The sequence below is a fragment of the Phodopus roborovskii genome, unplaced genomic scaffold, assembly GCF_943737965.1.
Source record: "Phodopus roborovskii unplaced genomic scaffold, PHOROB, whole genome shotgun sequence".
Lineage (NCBI taxonomy): Eukaryota > Metazoa > Chordata > Mammalia > Rodentia > Cricetidae > Phodopus > Phodopus roborovskii.
Window position 1 is genome coordinate 490,111 of NW_026125811.1, and position 17,001 is coordinate 507,111.

At 41.6% G+C, this 17,001-nt stretch overlaps 1 protein-coding gene across 3 annotated transcripts in view; it reads left to right on the top strand.

Moving 5' to 3' along the window:
* Positions 1-17,001, top strand: part of Ctps2 (CTP synthase 2) — a 117,070-nt gene that overhangs the window by 72,062 nt on the left and 28,007 nt on the right. For all 3 annotated transcript variants that reach the window (XM_051178737.1, XM_051178738.1, XM_051178736.1), the window contains exon 14: positions 3,340-3,436. In XM_051178737.1, the coding sequence (XP_051034694.1) occupies positions 3,340-3,436 (97 nt within the window). The remainder of the gene's footprint in view (positions 1-3,339; positions 3,437-17,001) is intronic.

Consider the following 17,001-nt stretch of genomic DNA (forward strand, 5'->3'; position numbering starts at 1 on the left):
ATTTTTTAAAATTTAATTTAAATTTATTTAAATTTTTATTTTAAATTTTTAAATATTTAAAATTTATGGTTCTTGTTCATTTTTTTTTAAAAAAAAATCTTTGTCTCTTCCTTAAATTGAGACAGGGTCTCTCTTTACAGGCTTGGGTGTCTTGGAACTCACTATGTAGACCAGGCTGGGAACAGAAGTCACAGATGTGCTGGCCTCTGTCTCCTGAGTGCTAGGATTAAAGGTGTGTGCTACCACACCTGCCCCCTCTTCTTTTCTTTTCTTTTCTTTTTTCTTTTTGGTATTTTTAGAATGAGTTTCACTGTATTGTCTTGATTGTCCTAGAACTTCCAGGCTGGCTCGAACTCACAGAGATCCACCTACGTCTGCCTCCCAAGTGCTGGGATTAAAGGCATGCATTACCATCACCCAGCCCCCTTTTTCTTTTTTAAACATATCTGTCTGTCTGTCCGTTTGTCCATCCATCCATTCATCTATATTTTATGTGTGTGATTGTTTTGTCTGTCTGTATGTATGTGCACCACATGCATGCCTGATACCTTCAGAGGTCAGAAGAAGGCACCAGATCTGGCTGTGGAGTCAAGGATGGCTGTGAGCTACCATGTGGGTGCTGGGAACAGTGCCTAGGTCCTTTGCAAGAGCAAAAACACATGCTCTTAATTGCTGACCTATCTCTCTGGTGTTCTCCCATCCTGTTCTTAATTAGGCTTTTACTCTGTTCTCAATAATTCAGAAAAATATGTTTCTTGATTACCATAGTCACTGATAACTGAAGCAATTTTCTTCAAAGACCCTAGGTAGTTGGACTCTATTTAGTAAATAAGGGTAAATTGTCTGAAGAATGGTAGTGCACCTCTGACAAAGAACCTAGGGGAGTTTATCACTATAGTTGGAACTTGAATGGAAGCAGAGGCTCTGAATACACATAGAAATTCTTAGTAGTCTGTGTCAGATGTTGTGAACTTACCTTCTTTTTCTTAGAAAATACACACAAGCGCCACCATTTATAAGCAGCTTTGTGTCTCAAGCTGGAGGCTGCCTTCTCTCACTTCACTCAGTAATACTTAATCTAGTCCTCATGAGCCAGCCACAGAACATAGGGAAGACATGCAGTTAAGGGAAATTCAGAATTCATGCACTCCATCCAACGAGAGATATAGTTGATTTTTTTCCCATCCCTTCTTCTCAGTGACTCTTGGAGCTTGCTTGAGTCCCAGGGTTCAGATGGCTTCAAATGTTTTCTGTGGCACTAATAAAATCAGATATTTTCTTAGAAATTCTTCCTTTAGGAAATTCAGTTGTCAGGGATTCGTTTAGAGCAATATATGACTTTTAGGGTGTGTGTGTGGGAGTATAAGCAATCTTCTGTGAGAAACCTGAACAATTTCATTAGAACAGGTTGACTTACCCAACTGCTTTCTGATCTGACGTCTTAAAACAAGGACAACATGGCTGGATGTGGTGGCACGGGCCTTTAATCCCAGCATTCGGGAGGTAGATGCAGGCCAATTTCTGTGAGCTCAAGAAATCCTGTTCTATAAAGTGAACTAGAGCCACATATTGGGACCCAGTCTAAAACAACAGCAGCAGCAGCAGCAGCAGCAGCCACAACAACAACAAAAACAACAACAACAACATACCAAACCAAAGCAACCTCAAAGCCATGAAACAAAACAGAACTGAGGAAAAGGAATTACCAGGCGTATGAAAACAGATTTTGTTCATTAACATCTTTCTGAATCTTTGTGGTGTAACTCAACAAATCTGAAATTGATTCTTGGGATTTGTTGACTCAGTTTATTCCTTCAGTTAATTTCTACTGGCTGGAAAAGCACACTGGTAAGGAAAAGCAACAGCTGCCCTTCTCATAAGGAAGCATGAGGCAGACAACTGAGAGAAGGGCAGTGAGGAGGAAAGGCCTTGTTCAAGGCCACAGACAGAGACTCCTTGGTATTCGGTAGCTGAGCTACCCAGAGATCTCAGAGTTTACAAGGGTTTCATTTAGGACAAGGTGGTCTAGAGGGATTAATTATTGGGACTTGACAGATTGGATACGAAGAAGAGGGAGAAGTCAGCAACATAGCTAGGTTTTGACTCGCACGATGTACAAGAATAGAGAGGAGAGCCGAGAGGGACAGAGAGTGTGTATGTGTGTGTTTAGTATATGTGTGTGTTTGTGTAGGTGTGTACACATGTGCATACAGCATATGGGGGTCAGAGATTGATGTCTTGTGTCTTTCTTAGTGGTTTTCTTATTTTTTAAAAAAGATTTATTATGTATATACAGTATTCTATCTGCATGTATCCCTGCAGGCCAGAAGGGGGCAGCAGATCTCATTACAGATGATTGTGAACCACCATGTGGTTGCTAGGAATTGACCTCTGGAAGAGCAGTCAGTGCTCTTAACCTCTGAGCCGTTCTCTTGTTTTTTGAGACAGGGTTACTCACTGAACTTTGAGCTAATTGGTTTGCATAAACTGATTGGCTGTGAGATCTCTGGGGTTATACACATGTACATGCGAGCAACCACATCTGACTTTTATTGGGTACTAGGATTCTTAATTCAAGCTCTCATGCTTGCATGGAAGGCACTTTAATTATATGAATTATCTTCCAAGGTCTCCTCCCTTTGCTCCCTTCCTCCCTCCCTCCCTCTTTTTAAAAAAAGTTTGAGGTACATCTCATGTATCCCAGGATGGCTTAGAATTCATTATGTAGACAAAGATGATCTTGAACTTCTGACCCTCCTGCCTTTTCTTCTATAATTCTGGGATTGGTTTGTAGGTGTTCACCACCATGTCTCCTTTATGAGGTACTAGAAATCAAACCCAGGGCTTTGTGCATGCTGGACAAGTGGTTCACCAGTGGAACTCTATCAGTCCTCTTCCTTTTACTCTCCCTCCCTCCCCTCTCCTCTCTCTCCTTTCTTTCCTCTCTTTACTATGTAGCCCTAGCTGGCCTAGAACTAGCTCTGTAGACAAGAGCTGGCCATGAACTCGCAGAGATCCTCTTGCCTCTGCCCCCCTAGCCCTGGAATCACAGGAGTGTGCCACCATTCTGTATATGTAGTTCTAGGGATCAAACGCAGATCTTCACACATGCTAGACAAGAATTCTACTAGCCAAGCTACACACTCAGTTCTCTGACTTGAGTGAAAGATGAGATCTGGAGGTAAGAGGTTTATATAATTCAGGAAGGCTGTGACAGGTGGTTGCTTTTTATCAGGAACTCTGGGAGAACTGATTAGATACACTACTCTAGGGAATATTTTCCCAAAAAGTGTTCTACTGAAAATTTTGGATGATAAAACTGAATTTATTTTGTTAAAGGTAATCGACATGCCTGAACACACCCCTGGCGACTTGGGAGGAACAATGAGACTGGGATTAAGACGAACTGTTTTCACAACGGAAAATTCCATCTTGAGTAAGTATCCCAGAGTTTTGATTTTCATAAGACACCAGGGGTGGTTCATATGGCTGTGCCAGTAGCCATCTCTTAGAGAAGGCTCAACCCTACTATCCTTTTCAGCAGCTTTCCAAATACCCTCTCACCCAGCCATCTGCTCTTGCTGACCTGTTGCTTGAGACATTTACTCCCTATTCGAGTTCATTTCAAAGAGTGTTGGTTATGCACAAAATAACCCACTGAACAGTGACCCAGAGATCAAGTGATAACGGGTGCTATACTCTGTTTGTCCTGTCCCTGCATAAGTGCTGTCAAGAGCATTAATGAAATTCAAGTTTTGTTTTGATTTGTTTTTTTAGTTCATGGACCTACATTGAAAATGACTCCCTCTTTCACGTGTGAGCTATGCCAGAAACCTAAATGAACATATTTGTACCTTTCTACAATGTTAGCATCTATGAAATAACAAGGTTTAACAGTTTCAATGACAAAAATCCTTCATAAAATTTACTTATACCTACTTTGGTAGCTTGGCTGAGTTAAATGTAAGCTTTCTATTCCAGTCTTTTAAAAATTCTCTCTCTCTTATTCTTTCTTTCTTTTCAAGACCAGGTTTCTCTATATAACAGCCTTAGCTGTCCTGAACTCACTCTATAGACCGGGCTGGCCTTGAACTCACACACTAGGATTAAAGACATGCCCTCTCACTCTGCTGGACTGATTATTTTGAATTATGTGTAAGTGTATGTGTGAGTGCAGGTGCCCCTGGAAGCCAAAAGAAACTGTCTAGATCTCTTGGAACTGGAGTTACAGGTGGTTATGGACTGCCTGATATGAGTGTTGGAAACCATTGGGTACTCTGCAAGAGCAACAAGTGCTCTTAACTGCTGGGCTCTCTCTCCATGCCCCTTTAATTCTCATATAGCACACAGTAAATATATATATATATGTGTGTGTGTGTGTGTGTGTGTGTGTGTGTGTATGTATGTTACAGAAGGATTACAATTTGAAGAGGCTACAGCAAAGTTGAAGAAGTGATACATGTTTCTCTTATTGGTCGATGAATAAAGCTGTTTTGGCCAAAGGACAGGCAGGATGGAGCCAGGCAGGACGTATAGGTGGGGAAGTATACCCTGATAAGGGGAACACAGACAGTGAGTTGAGGGAGAGAGGCCATGTAGCTGCCAAAAAAGCAAGAGGCTCAGACATCACCAGTAAGCCAAGAAAGACCATGTGAAGATGCACAGATTAATAGAAATGGGTTAATAATTAAGAGAGGACTAGCCAGCCAATAAGAAGCCTGAGCCATAAGCCAAACAGTTTATAATTAAGTATAATAAGCCTCTGTATGTTTATTTGGGACTGAACAGTGGTGGGACTGGACAGAAACTTCCACAAAGAGGTTTCAGAGTGGGCTGAAGAAGTCTGTGTAGATAAGTTAACGAAACAGGTCAGTGCCAAGAGTAAGCTGCTGCTGAAGCTGCTAGAATCAGCATTGGGAACAAAACTGCAGAATTTGGCTGAGATGTGAAAAGGTCGAACTGGGTCCAGAGCAGGAAACAAAAGCAGGAGATCGGTCAGTAGCTGATCCAGGTCTAGGTGAGTGAATAGGTAGATGGGCATGAAGCTGAGTAGGCAACATTAACAGTGAAGGACCTTTGATGAACATACTGGGTATCAGATGATAGGGTGGTATGGAGCCATGCCATTGCAGTATCTGGTGCCTATCACTTATAGATTCTAGGTAAGGGAATTATGCTTTCCATAATCTGATGTGTCTGATAAGTTCTTAGGCTTGGCTCCCTGATACAGTTTTAATATGCTCATGTGCCCCCACACTTATTTCCTCAGTAAAATTATAGGAGGGCTGTCTACTTTTCTGTTTCCAAGAATAAGTCATGTATCAGTCTGTACTGAATGGTTTGAGCCTAAATGATGATGCAGTTTATGGATCCACCCAGGAGCTGCAGTCATCCTTCTTCAAAATGGAGTCAAAAGCTGCTTATAAAATGACAGCACACAGCCTGTTAAACCAGTTGATACAATACAGAATAATATAGAGTAGGGTATATTCTGATCTCAACACTGGGTTCCATTATTATGTAGTTCAGGTTGGTTTGGATTTCTGAATGTAGTGAGTCAGGTTTTGAAGTCCTTATCTGCCTGACTCCACTTCAGTGTGTGCTAGTACACCTGGCTTCTGCTTCATGTTTTTTTCCCCATTCATGAACTTCCTGTAGAGAGGGGAGTAGTTGTGTGTCTCCTAAGTCTAGGAGTCTGGAGAGATCACTCAGTGGGCAGAAGCACTTCCCACCAAGCTTGATGACCTGAGCTTGATTCTGAGACACACATGGTTGAAGGAGAGAACTGATTGTCCTCTGACCTATGCACACATGCATGCATGCATGCAATCATGCACACACACACGCACGCGCACACACACACACACACACACACACACACACGCACGCACACACACGCGTGTTTATTAAAAAATAAACAAACAGCCTGGCAGAAAGAGGCAGATCTCCAAGTTCAAGGCCAGCCTGGTCTACAGAGTGAGTTCCAGGACAGCCAGGACTGTTACACAGAGAAACCCTATTTTGAAAAAGGTAAAATAGTCCCTGCATGGAGAGAGAACAAACTAGCTTGCTATCTGATATTTGCTGATCTTCCTGATCCCCACAGGGTTAATTATTATTTCTGTGTATCTTCTTTCATAGGTTATCATATTATGTGAGAATAACTTCATGTTAACAACACCCCAGAGCCCACAATTTAATTTACTAAATGTATCTTGACTGCCTGTCCTATGCATATGCACTATGCTGGATTCTATAGCTATAGCAAGGCCTGGACAAGAAGCAATCCTGTCTTCCCAGAGCCTCAAAACCAGTAAAAAAAAAAAAAGTATGAATGGGAAGGACAAGGTGCTGCAGGGCCTGGGGAACTCTGGTATCCAGAGCCATTCTCAAGAAGTTACAAGAATACCTTCTGGGGCAGAGGATGTGGTTCAGTGGCAGAGCCCTAGCCCCATGTATGTGTGACCCTGTGCTCCAGCCCAACATCATATAAAACAAGAGTTGGGTATGATGGCTCCTGCCTGTAATATCAGCACTCAGAGACAAATGCTGGAGGATTAAAATCATACTCAGAACCTGAGACCCTATCTCAGCTCTCAACTCCAAATAAAACAAAACACCTTCCTAAACTCAAGGAAGAGTGAGCTTGAAAATACCATTTTCTTTTAAGAGTGGTATAAAGAGTGGGAAGAACATAGTGCTTCTTAGCAAGCTTGAAATTGAAAAACAAGGTACACAAGTGACCAGCAGCCTTCTCTCCTTTCTGCAAGAGGCCATTTTCCCCTGCATTTTCCTTACAAATGCAAAGAGTGTTCTCTTCATGGCTGTTAGTGCTTCTTTGCCTTTCAGTTGTTTTCAGTCTTTGAACTTTGTTCTTGTTACTGTCTTAAGTGACAAAACCCAAAATGGTTAGTAAAGATGATCAGAATTTTGTGTTGTAAAAGATTTAGTGATAATTGTATTAAACTTTTATAAAAAAAAATCATTGTGCTCAATATATTTTAAGATTTTTTTTTGAGACAGGGTTTCTCTGTGTAACAGTCCTGGTTGTCTTGGAACTCACTTTGTAGATCAGGCTGGCCTTGAACTCACAGAGGTCCACCTTGAACTCACAGAGATCCTCCAGCCTCTGCCTCTCAAGTGCTTGGAATAAAAGTGTGTACCATTAGATCCTGGCTAGAATCTTTACCTTTTGAGACATCTCTATGGCCCTGAATTTTATGAAGCATAATCATAGCACCATAGGTAATTTTTTTTAATAGAGACATAAACCCTACAGCATATAACTCATCTGTTAGTATACAATTTGTTGGTTTCATTGTACTCACAGAGCTGTCCAGCCATCACTAGAATATCCACAAAGATGTTCTACTATCAGGAGTGTCGATTTTGGATCATTTTCATTACCTCCAAAAGAAAATTTCTGTGTTCTAGCTGATATCACTTCTACTCCCTCAGCCTCTGGCAATCATTGATCCACTTTTTAAATATTTACCTATTCTAGCATTTCAATGTAAATTGAACCGCATGAAATAAGGTCTTTTATATCTGGCTTCTATCCCTAAACACTACTTTCAAGTTTCCTCCTTGCTATAGCATGTATTAGTATTTCTTTTCTTGTAATGGCTAAATAGTAGTTCATTGTGTGGTTGTACCACAATTAAAAAAAAAAAAAAAAAAAGAAAGAAAGAAACCTGATTACAAGCTTATGGGATGTTTTTACTCAATGATTTATTACATTATTGCTTTAATTTGATTTATTAATTTTTTGACACAGAGACTACTAATATAGCCTAGGCTGGCCATAAACTCAGTGTAGTCAAGGATTAATTTGACCTTTTTGCCATCTCCTTCCCTTTTGAGCCACCACTCCCAGTTTATGCAGGGCTGGCGATCACACCCAAGGAACTTGCTCTACTAATTGAGCCATATCCTCAGTTCCTGATTGCCTTAATTTAAGTTGTGCTTCATTCTTTACATAAGTGGCTGGCCTGTGTACCTGTGGTCTTTAGCAAGTGTAAAGTTTTGCCTCTCTATCTGGTAAGACTAGCTTCCTATGAGGCTTTGGCAGTTGTTGTAAGGGATAACAATTTTCTCCATGGTTCTATTGAATGTCTTTTATTAACAAGCAAGCAAACAAACAAACAAAGCCTTGTAACATTGTGTGGGCTTTTGGCTCCTTAGTTGGCATATTCATTTTGTAGGATCTTATTTTTTCACAACCTGGCACATTTATTCTGTAGGCTTCTTTTCTAGTCAGCACATTTTTGCAAGGTTGGAATGAGCAAAATACATTTCCCTATGCTACCTGTAAAAATGATTTACCGTTTTGAGCTAGGCATAGTGGCGCACACCTTTAATCCTAGCTATTGGGAAGCAGTCACAGGTGGATCTCTGAGTTGCAGGCCAGCTTAATCTACATAGTGAGTTCCAGGACAGCCAAGCTATACAGAGAAACCCTATTTCAAAAACAAAACAAAAACCAACCAGCAACAAACAAAATGATTAATCATTTTGATAGAAATAGTTTTAATGATTTTTTTTTTTAAATTTCAGTTTGATTTGTAGGGGAACACTTTGTGCTTAGGGAGATGCAGGAAAATAAAGAACTCTTTAATAAAAGATTGCCCTCCAGCAGAACAAAGCCTAAATACTTTCTATTGAGGGACAATTCCTGTTTTTCTTACGTCACTTGTTAATCCAGTAAGGGTTGTGAAAACTCAATTCACTCTTTCTGAGTTGGACAATGGTGCCGGTAGTCATCATTTACTTTGTTTATAAGAATTGTATTCACAGGAACTTGTTTTTGTTCTGTATCCTGTGTGAATGTGTCCTCTGAGATTGATTTTGTTTGTTTTGTTTCAAGGGCTTTAGGAGATGAGAATGTACCTCAGCTAATAGAATGCTTGACTATGGTGTGTGAAACATTGAGTTCTAGCCCCTGCATTGAATGAGCAGGGCCTCCTGGTGGTGTATACTTATAATCCCAGCACTCAGGAGGTAGAGGCAAGAGGCCAAAAAAAAAAAAAAAAAAAAAAAAAAATTAAGGTCACGACAGGCAGTGGTGGCCCCATGACTTTAATTCTAGCACTCTGGAAAGTAGATCTTTGAGTTTGAGGTCATACACAGCTACATAACAAGTTTGAGGCCTGCCTGTCTCAAAGTAGGGTAAGGTCCTTTAAATAAAAGGGCTAATGCTAGTATGTGGGGAATTGTCAAAGCTGGCTTAAAGGTTATTAAATATCAGCTCTTTTTCTAAACTGTTTATGACTAAGTTTGTATATCTGTGGTATATCTGTGGTCTTTTCTGAACTTTATTATTCTTAATCTCTATTCTTTTATTGTGGCATAATTTCATGTGTCTGGGTTTTGTGCTTTTGTTGTATTTAATATGTGCATATTTGTATTTTTAAAATTTAAGTTTTTATTTTTTGATAATTTCATGCATGAGTGCTGTATTTCCATCATTTCACCTCTTCCAAATCCAGCTTCTCTTTTGTACCCCTCACTCCTCAAATTCATGACATCTTTGATTGTTATTATTGGTGTGTGTGTGTGTGTGTGTGTGTGTGTGTGTAACCTGAGTACATTTAATGTTTACTTGTATGTACACGTGTTTAGGGCTGACCACTTGGGATTGAATAACCTAACTTGTCCTTAGGAAAAAACTGATTCACCTTTTCTCAGCAGCCATAGTATACATACACACAGGCACGCATGCACACACGCACCGCATGCACACACACACAGGGAGAGGGGGAGAGGCGGGGGGGGGGGGGAGGGCTGTGTTTTTATGAGCCAGAGTCTTGTGCAGCCTATACTGGCCTGGAACTCAACTATGTAGGCAAAGACCTTGAACAGTTGATTCTCCTGCCTCCACCTCTCAAATATGAGATCACCAGATCACCTTCTCCCCCTAGCCCGATGGGTCTTGTTACTCAGGCTTGCTTTGAGCTCTTGGGCTCAAGTAGTCTTCTTGCCTCTGTCTTCTGAATGCTGAGGACTCCAGGTGTGTACCAGTGTACCTGGCCCCGGGTGTACAGGGTTTGGGTTAAGGAACCCTAATGTGCTGATTCATTTCCTGGTGATAACCATTTCAGATTGGTTTCAGTATTTTAAAGTGCTGATTGGTACATCCCCACACAGGCTTTTTGTTCCTTTGAGTGTTTCCTTAGTACAGGTTTCCAGGAGTTGGGTTATTAGGTCCAAGGCTATGAACAGTTTATGACTGATAATTCTGCCAGATTGTTTGAAAGAAGGGTGAGTGAGTTCAGATGACATTAGCTGTGCTGCTGTCATGTATTCCCTGGTTTTCTGCTCACATTATTAGTTTGCTTACTCAGTTATCAAGAACAGAAGTTGCTCTTTATTGCTGCCTTTGATTTTGCATTGCAACACAGCCCCCTTTTCTTCCCCTCCAATTCTTGATTTGCTTGAGTGTAGACTGCTTAGGTCTTAGGTTTTGTTAGCAGGGAGAGTCTTTCTTTCTGTTCCCAAGTCTATCACCCAAAGGACCAGCCGTCATGCTGTACAGGTAGGCAGTATAACTTTATTGATGGACACTGTTAGTGTTGAGGTATCTCTACTGGCCTGCCCTTGAGGTTCTGACAGGATACATCCTCAGCTGTACCCACTAAGAGCACCACGTATGCACATTCACTACATTTCCTTTTAAAGGGGCCCTGCCTACCTCCCATCTTTCTCTCTGCTTCTGTGACTGTCTCTCTGTCTCCCCCTCCGCATTCTCTTCTGCTGCTTCTGTCTCCAGAGGCCAGTCTCCCTCCTCCACTTCCCCCTTTTCTCATTCCCTCTCCCCTAATGGAAAACCCCTCCACAGAAGGTCTGTTTATGAATTACAACACACTGAAGTTTAGCTTTGTGCCATTTTCTATACCTTTTGAAATTTTTTTCCCAACCATTTGAAATAAAGAAAGCAAACAGATGGATCATTGTTGGTGGGCTGGCCACGAGGTTGGCTGAATTGTGATCTGAACAAGAAACAGTATGTGGTAGGGAGAAGAGTGAAAGATGGCATTTCCTCACTTCTGTCTGCCTGCTAACTATCCTGTCAAGTGGCAGAGAATAAAGACCAAGCTATTTAATACACCATCTCTAGTTTTTGGCAGAAGAAATGTTGAGCTGAAAGACAAAAGGGCAGTTGGGAGGTTGGGAGAGTCAGAACCAGGTCTTGTGACACTGTTCATATGTTGGCTTCTACCCTTCGGCTGAGAGTATCTCCATGGCCCTACAGTATCATTGTTAAAAATTACTTTCTGAAATGTACTTTTTTTTTGAGGGCATTGAACTTGAGCCTCAAGCAAGCACTTTGCCATTGAGCTACATCCCCAGTTCATTTTTCTTTTTTTATTTTGTGATGGGGGTCTCATTAAGTTGCCCAGAGTGTCTTTAAATTCACCCTGTATCACAGGTATGCCTTGAATTTTTTTGGGGGGGGGGTTGGTTTTTGAGATAGGGTTTGTCTGTATAACACTTCTGGCTGTTCTGGAATTTGCTCTGTAGACCAGCCTGGCTTCGAACTCACAGAGATCTGCCTGCCTCTGCTTCCTGAGTGCTGGGATTAAAGGTGTGCACCACTACCACCAGGCCTATGTCATTATTTTTAAATTATTTATTTGTTTCTTTGTTTTCTATGACTATATATAACCATTTTCTTTCCTTAGCATCTAAGCACATTTTTAAAGCATATTGTAACCTTTTCCGAGTTTTTTTTTTCAGCCTGGAGTTGACTATTTTGTGCTTCTGCAGCCTTCTATGATCACATGAACCAAATCTCAAACTGCTAAGTAGTGGTTAGGCCCTCTGCTTATATGTCCTGGTAGCCGGCTATTCCCTCTTCAGGTTTGTGAGAATGGAGCCTCATGGTTTTGAACCCTAGCCAGGATCCAGTCTATCTGCCCCAGCTCTGGGGAGTTTCTGGATCTACACTGCAATAGGTGTTTCTACCCAGTCTCCCGCCACTGAGTAGTGTGCCACTGCTCATAAATCCCATTCAAGTGCTCAGTAGCAGGGCCTCTTAAAAGAGCCTCTGTATGCCTCCAGTACTGAGCCTACTTGGAACATTTTTGCTTGCAAATAATGACACGGAGACTTATTATTAATTTTAAAAGCTTGGCCTTAGCGTAAGCTTGTTCTCAAGTAGCTCTTATAACTTAAATTAGCCCCTTTATGTGAGTCTACATTCTGTCTCATGGTGCTACCTTTCTTTTGTCCCATACCTCCTGTTTCTTCTCCATCTCTCTCTGGCTAATCCCACCCTTCTTCTTCCCAGAGTTCTCTCTCTCTGGAAATTTCAACTATTTTCTTCCTGTCTAGCTATTGGCCATCTTTATTTAACCAGTCAGAACGTGCCTTGGCAAAGACATATCTTTACAATGTGAACAAATATTCTGCAACAAATGGGAATCAGTTGGGCTGGAGGTATAGCTCACTGGTGGAGTATTTGCCAATAATGTATGAATACCTGGTGAGCCTCTGCATGTAGGTGGCTGAGGGTGAGGCTGGCTTGAGGAGGGGGGAGCAAATAACCTTTGTGTCTTAGAGGTTCTCTCTCTTCCTTCTACTCTTTCCTTCTCTCTTTCTTAGGGAAAGAGGCTCTAGGATATAACTCAGTGGTAGAATGCTTGCCTAACACACACATGGCTCTATCCTCAGCACCAACAAACAAAATCCATGAAAGATAACAAAGCACTGCAATGTCCCTACATTAAAAGCAGGAATGACATGCTTTATCCTTGAAAATTTGACACACTGGACTGGGGGGGGGGTGGCTTGATGGTTAAGAACACTGGCTGCTCTTTCAGAGGACATGGGTTAGATTGCCAACACCCATATGGTGGCTTACAGTCATCTGTAACTCCAGTTCCAGAAGATCAGATGCCCTTCTGGTATCCTTAGGCACCAGGGACTCAAATGGTATACATTCAAATACCTGATATATATGCAGGCAAAACACCTGTATGTACACACATACACACACACACACACACACACACACACACACACACACACACACACACACACATATATATTACATTAAAGCCAACCACAAAAACATAAAATTAGGGAAAAGGAAGCTGTGTTTAGATATTGAAAACTAATGAACTGTTTCATAAAAGTGGAAGGAGTGACCTTAAAGTTCAAACGTAGCAAGGAAGGGAGAAAGCTAGAACCGGTTCTGATTCTATACTTTTATTTTCTTTCTTTGTGGTGTTGGGTCTAGAGAACAAACCTTGTATATATGAGACAAGGGTTACTCTCTGAGATACACCCCTAGCCCTTAGGTTGTGGGGGCTGCCTTCCACTGTATAGGCCAGGCTTGTTTGGAATGCTGCATCCTGCCCTCACCCCCAAGGGGCTGGGGAATCTCAGCATGTGTGGCTATTCTCAGCTCCTGAATGTGCAGCATTTCAGCTATTCCTGTCACACCCTAGGATCCAATGACCATTTTACATAGAACCGAATCTTTGTCATCCAGGTCACTTGTTAGAAAGCCAGTGAGCTGACTCTTGACCTCCACATGATATGGAATGGCTAGAACAAAATTTCAAACAGTCCTCAAAGCCAAAAGTCTGTTTGCTGATAGCCTCCAAAGAAGGTCCCAGGGGTGCTAGGATCAGTGTCTTGTGGGAGCAGGGGCTCTCAGAAAAGACCCTACTCTGGGCTCCTTATGAAAGTGTCTTTGCTGGGCACGGTGCACCTTAACTCCAGCACATGGGAGGCAGGACTCGAGTTCAAGGCCAGCTTAGCCTGCAGAGTTCCAGAACAGCCAGGGCCACACACAGAAACCTTATCTTGACAAACAATAAACAACAACAACAAAAAAGTTTCTTTGTCTACAAGGGAGGCACACAAGTGCCAAATCAATATTGGATAGAGGGCTTGAGAGATAGCTCATTTGGTGAAGTGCTTGTCTTGTAACTGTAAGGCATAGCACAGTGAAACCACTGCAGTGGACCACTCCATGGGTAGGAAGAAAGGGTCATGGGGGACCAAAATGCCAAGGTGAGGGCGTCAGGCGTAGTGAGAAACAAAACAGAGGAAGGGCAAGTGGATTTTATATGACAAAATCAATATAACCTGTTGGATGTGGACAATGTTACTTGCATGCATGTTTTCAGGGCAGACTGGCACTGGACAAGTTGTGCTCTTCCCTAGAGAAGACCACTTCTCCTACTCTCAGCTCTCCTCAGTTCTTTGCAGGGTTTGGGCAGTGTGGGCTTTGCGCCATCCGGTTTGACATGCTCATTGTAATGACATCCTTGTTCAGCTCACATTTGGGCAGTCATGCAGTGAGACTTTATGGGTACAATTTCTGACGCCACTATTTTTAAAATTGGATTTTGTGTGTATGAGTGCTCTTAACTGCTGAGTCATCTCACCAGCCCCTAAGCTTATTCTTAATAGATGTTTAAAGGCACCACCATGGCTCGCTTTTCTGAGGTTATTTCTAATTGATTTGTAAGCAATCAAGAAAAATTTTAATGCATAAAATAAAAATTCCAAACAGCTGGATGTGGTGGCTCAAACCGGCAATCCCAGCTCCTCCAGAAACTGAGGCAGGAGAATCACAAATTCAAAGCCTGCGTGGGCTACAGAGCAAGTTTAAGGCCAACTCAGGGAACTTAGTGAGACCTTGTCTCAAAATAAAGATTTTTTTTTAAAAAAAGTAAAAGTGACAGTGACAGTATAGCTCAGTCAATGATAAAGCACTTCCCTAGTGGATGCAATGGTTTGGGTTTAACCTTCAGTACCAATAAATAGTAAATCAGTAACAAAAATTTCAGAAATGCATTATATATGCATGTTTCATGTGTTCATCACAGATCTATCACTACCTGCTGTGTGCTGTTGGTCTTTTACCACAAAGAACTTAGGTTCTACATCCTTTCTTTCTGTTTCTATTTCATTATCTAGAAGTAACAACACTTATAGATTTGATTTCTTTATTGTTCTAATACTTGAGTTTATTTACTCTACGAAATGACCCTATAAAGTAGAGATAATAATAATTCCCATTTCACAGATAGGGAAAACTGAGGCATTGAGGCTAGATCATTTACTCAGGGCACGCATCTGTTAAATGGTGTAAAGGGGTTTAAAGCCATTCAGTCAAGTTTCAAAGCCTCTGTCTCCTCTTCCTTCCTGCTTCCTGCCACCTGTGAGGTAGACACCTTAGCAAATACAGACTGCCTTAAGCTAGATAATAGTTCATAAACCATGCAGTTTTGTTAGTTTACACAGAGTTGGTATAAGTCTTCCCTACTTTCCAACTGTGTATCACTGTGCTGCTCCCCATTTTTCCTTTGGTTTTTATGATCACAAAGGTGACCTGAATGACACCGCCCTTTGGCAGTACATCAGGCGGAGCTCTCTCAAAGGTGCCTTTTGCCCCAACTCTCCCTACTTTTCTCTAAAACATTTTTTGAGACAGGATTTCTCTGAGTAACAGCTCTAGCTGTCCTGGCTGTCCTGGAGTCCCCCTCTGTAAACCAGGCTGGCCTTGAACTCAGATATTTGCCTGCCTCTGCCTCCAGAATGCTGGATTAAAGGCATGGGCCACCAGCTCCCATCTTCTAAAACACGGTAACTATTCACTATTACTCATTTCATCACCATACATTCTGTCCATATGGGCAGAATTGCAAATAGAAGCTTGCCTTTGATCATCAGTCACACAGAGGCATTTAATTTTTGCTGTTGTTGTTCTAAGTCAAAAGCTCAAATGAAGCCACAAGGCATTAATTTGGTCTTTCTCAGTTGAAACTTCCTATTCCAGCTTCATGATGTCTTTAAGAGCCTATAGCCACTCTGTCTGCTGAACAGAGCATGACTTCTGATTCTGGTAGAGCTTGACAGCAACTCCAGCACTTTTTGTTCCTTGGGTGTGTGCTGGGATCAGCACCATGAGGGCTGATGATGTGTAGGTAGTCACTGCTTTCTTAGTGTGTTCCGGTATTGTAACCCAATTGAATGGAGTTTGCTGATGGAGCTGGCTCTGTTCATGTGGTCCTCTTGTCACTGAGCATCCATCTTGTAGGTTGCTGTGCCCAAGGTCTTGCTGAAGGTGCTGCTCTAAGCTATGGTGGTACAGCTACATGGCTGTTTAAGTGCCTCCTTGCTTGATTTGCAGCCACACACTCTAGATTAAGAAGCATAGGTGAATGAGGTGATATTTAATCCACCAGTCTTCTGGTCTTAATGCATAGCTTGTTTCCATCTGTTGTCTATTAAATAACACAACAGTGAACATCTTTGTGGTTAAATCCTTGTCTTCATTTTACACCCCCTCCCACCAAACTTTTGGAGGTACTAGGGAATCAAACCTAGAATCTGTCTCTGAGAGTTGTGGAGTGTGTGTATGTGTTTATGTTTGTGTATGTGGGTACATATGTGCCATACCAGGTGTGTATGTTTATATATGGTTACATTTGTATGCCCATATTATATGTGTATGTGTATGTACAGAGGCCAGAAAACTTTTGACTCCACACTGGCCTTTGACTTTGTTGAGAAAGGCCTCTTGTTTCGGTTGTTGGGCTATGTATTTAAAGTACCTGGCTGGAAAGCTTCCAGACAGTTCTTCTGTATCCACCCTCCCAGATTACAGATGTACACCACATTTGTTTTTTCTGTTTTTTGCTTTTTTTTTTTAACATGGGCTTTGGGAACTGAACTTGGGTTGTCAGGCTTTTGAGGCGAATGCTTACATTTGCTGAGCCATCTCCCCAACCCGAACCCAGGAATTGTGCATGCCACCACTCAGCTACACTTCTAGTCCAGAAGTCAAATTTTAAGGTCAAACCATATTTTTAAGGTGGAATATGCAGTAATGTGGACGGTAGGTGTGTTAATTAGGATTTCTATTATTCGATGAAACACCATCACCAAAGCAAGTTGGGGATAAAAGGATTTATTAGGCTTACACTTCAGCATTGCTGTTCATCACTGAAAGAAATCAGTACAGGAACTCAAACAGGAAAG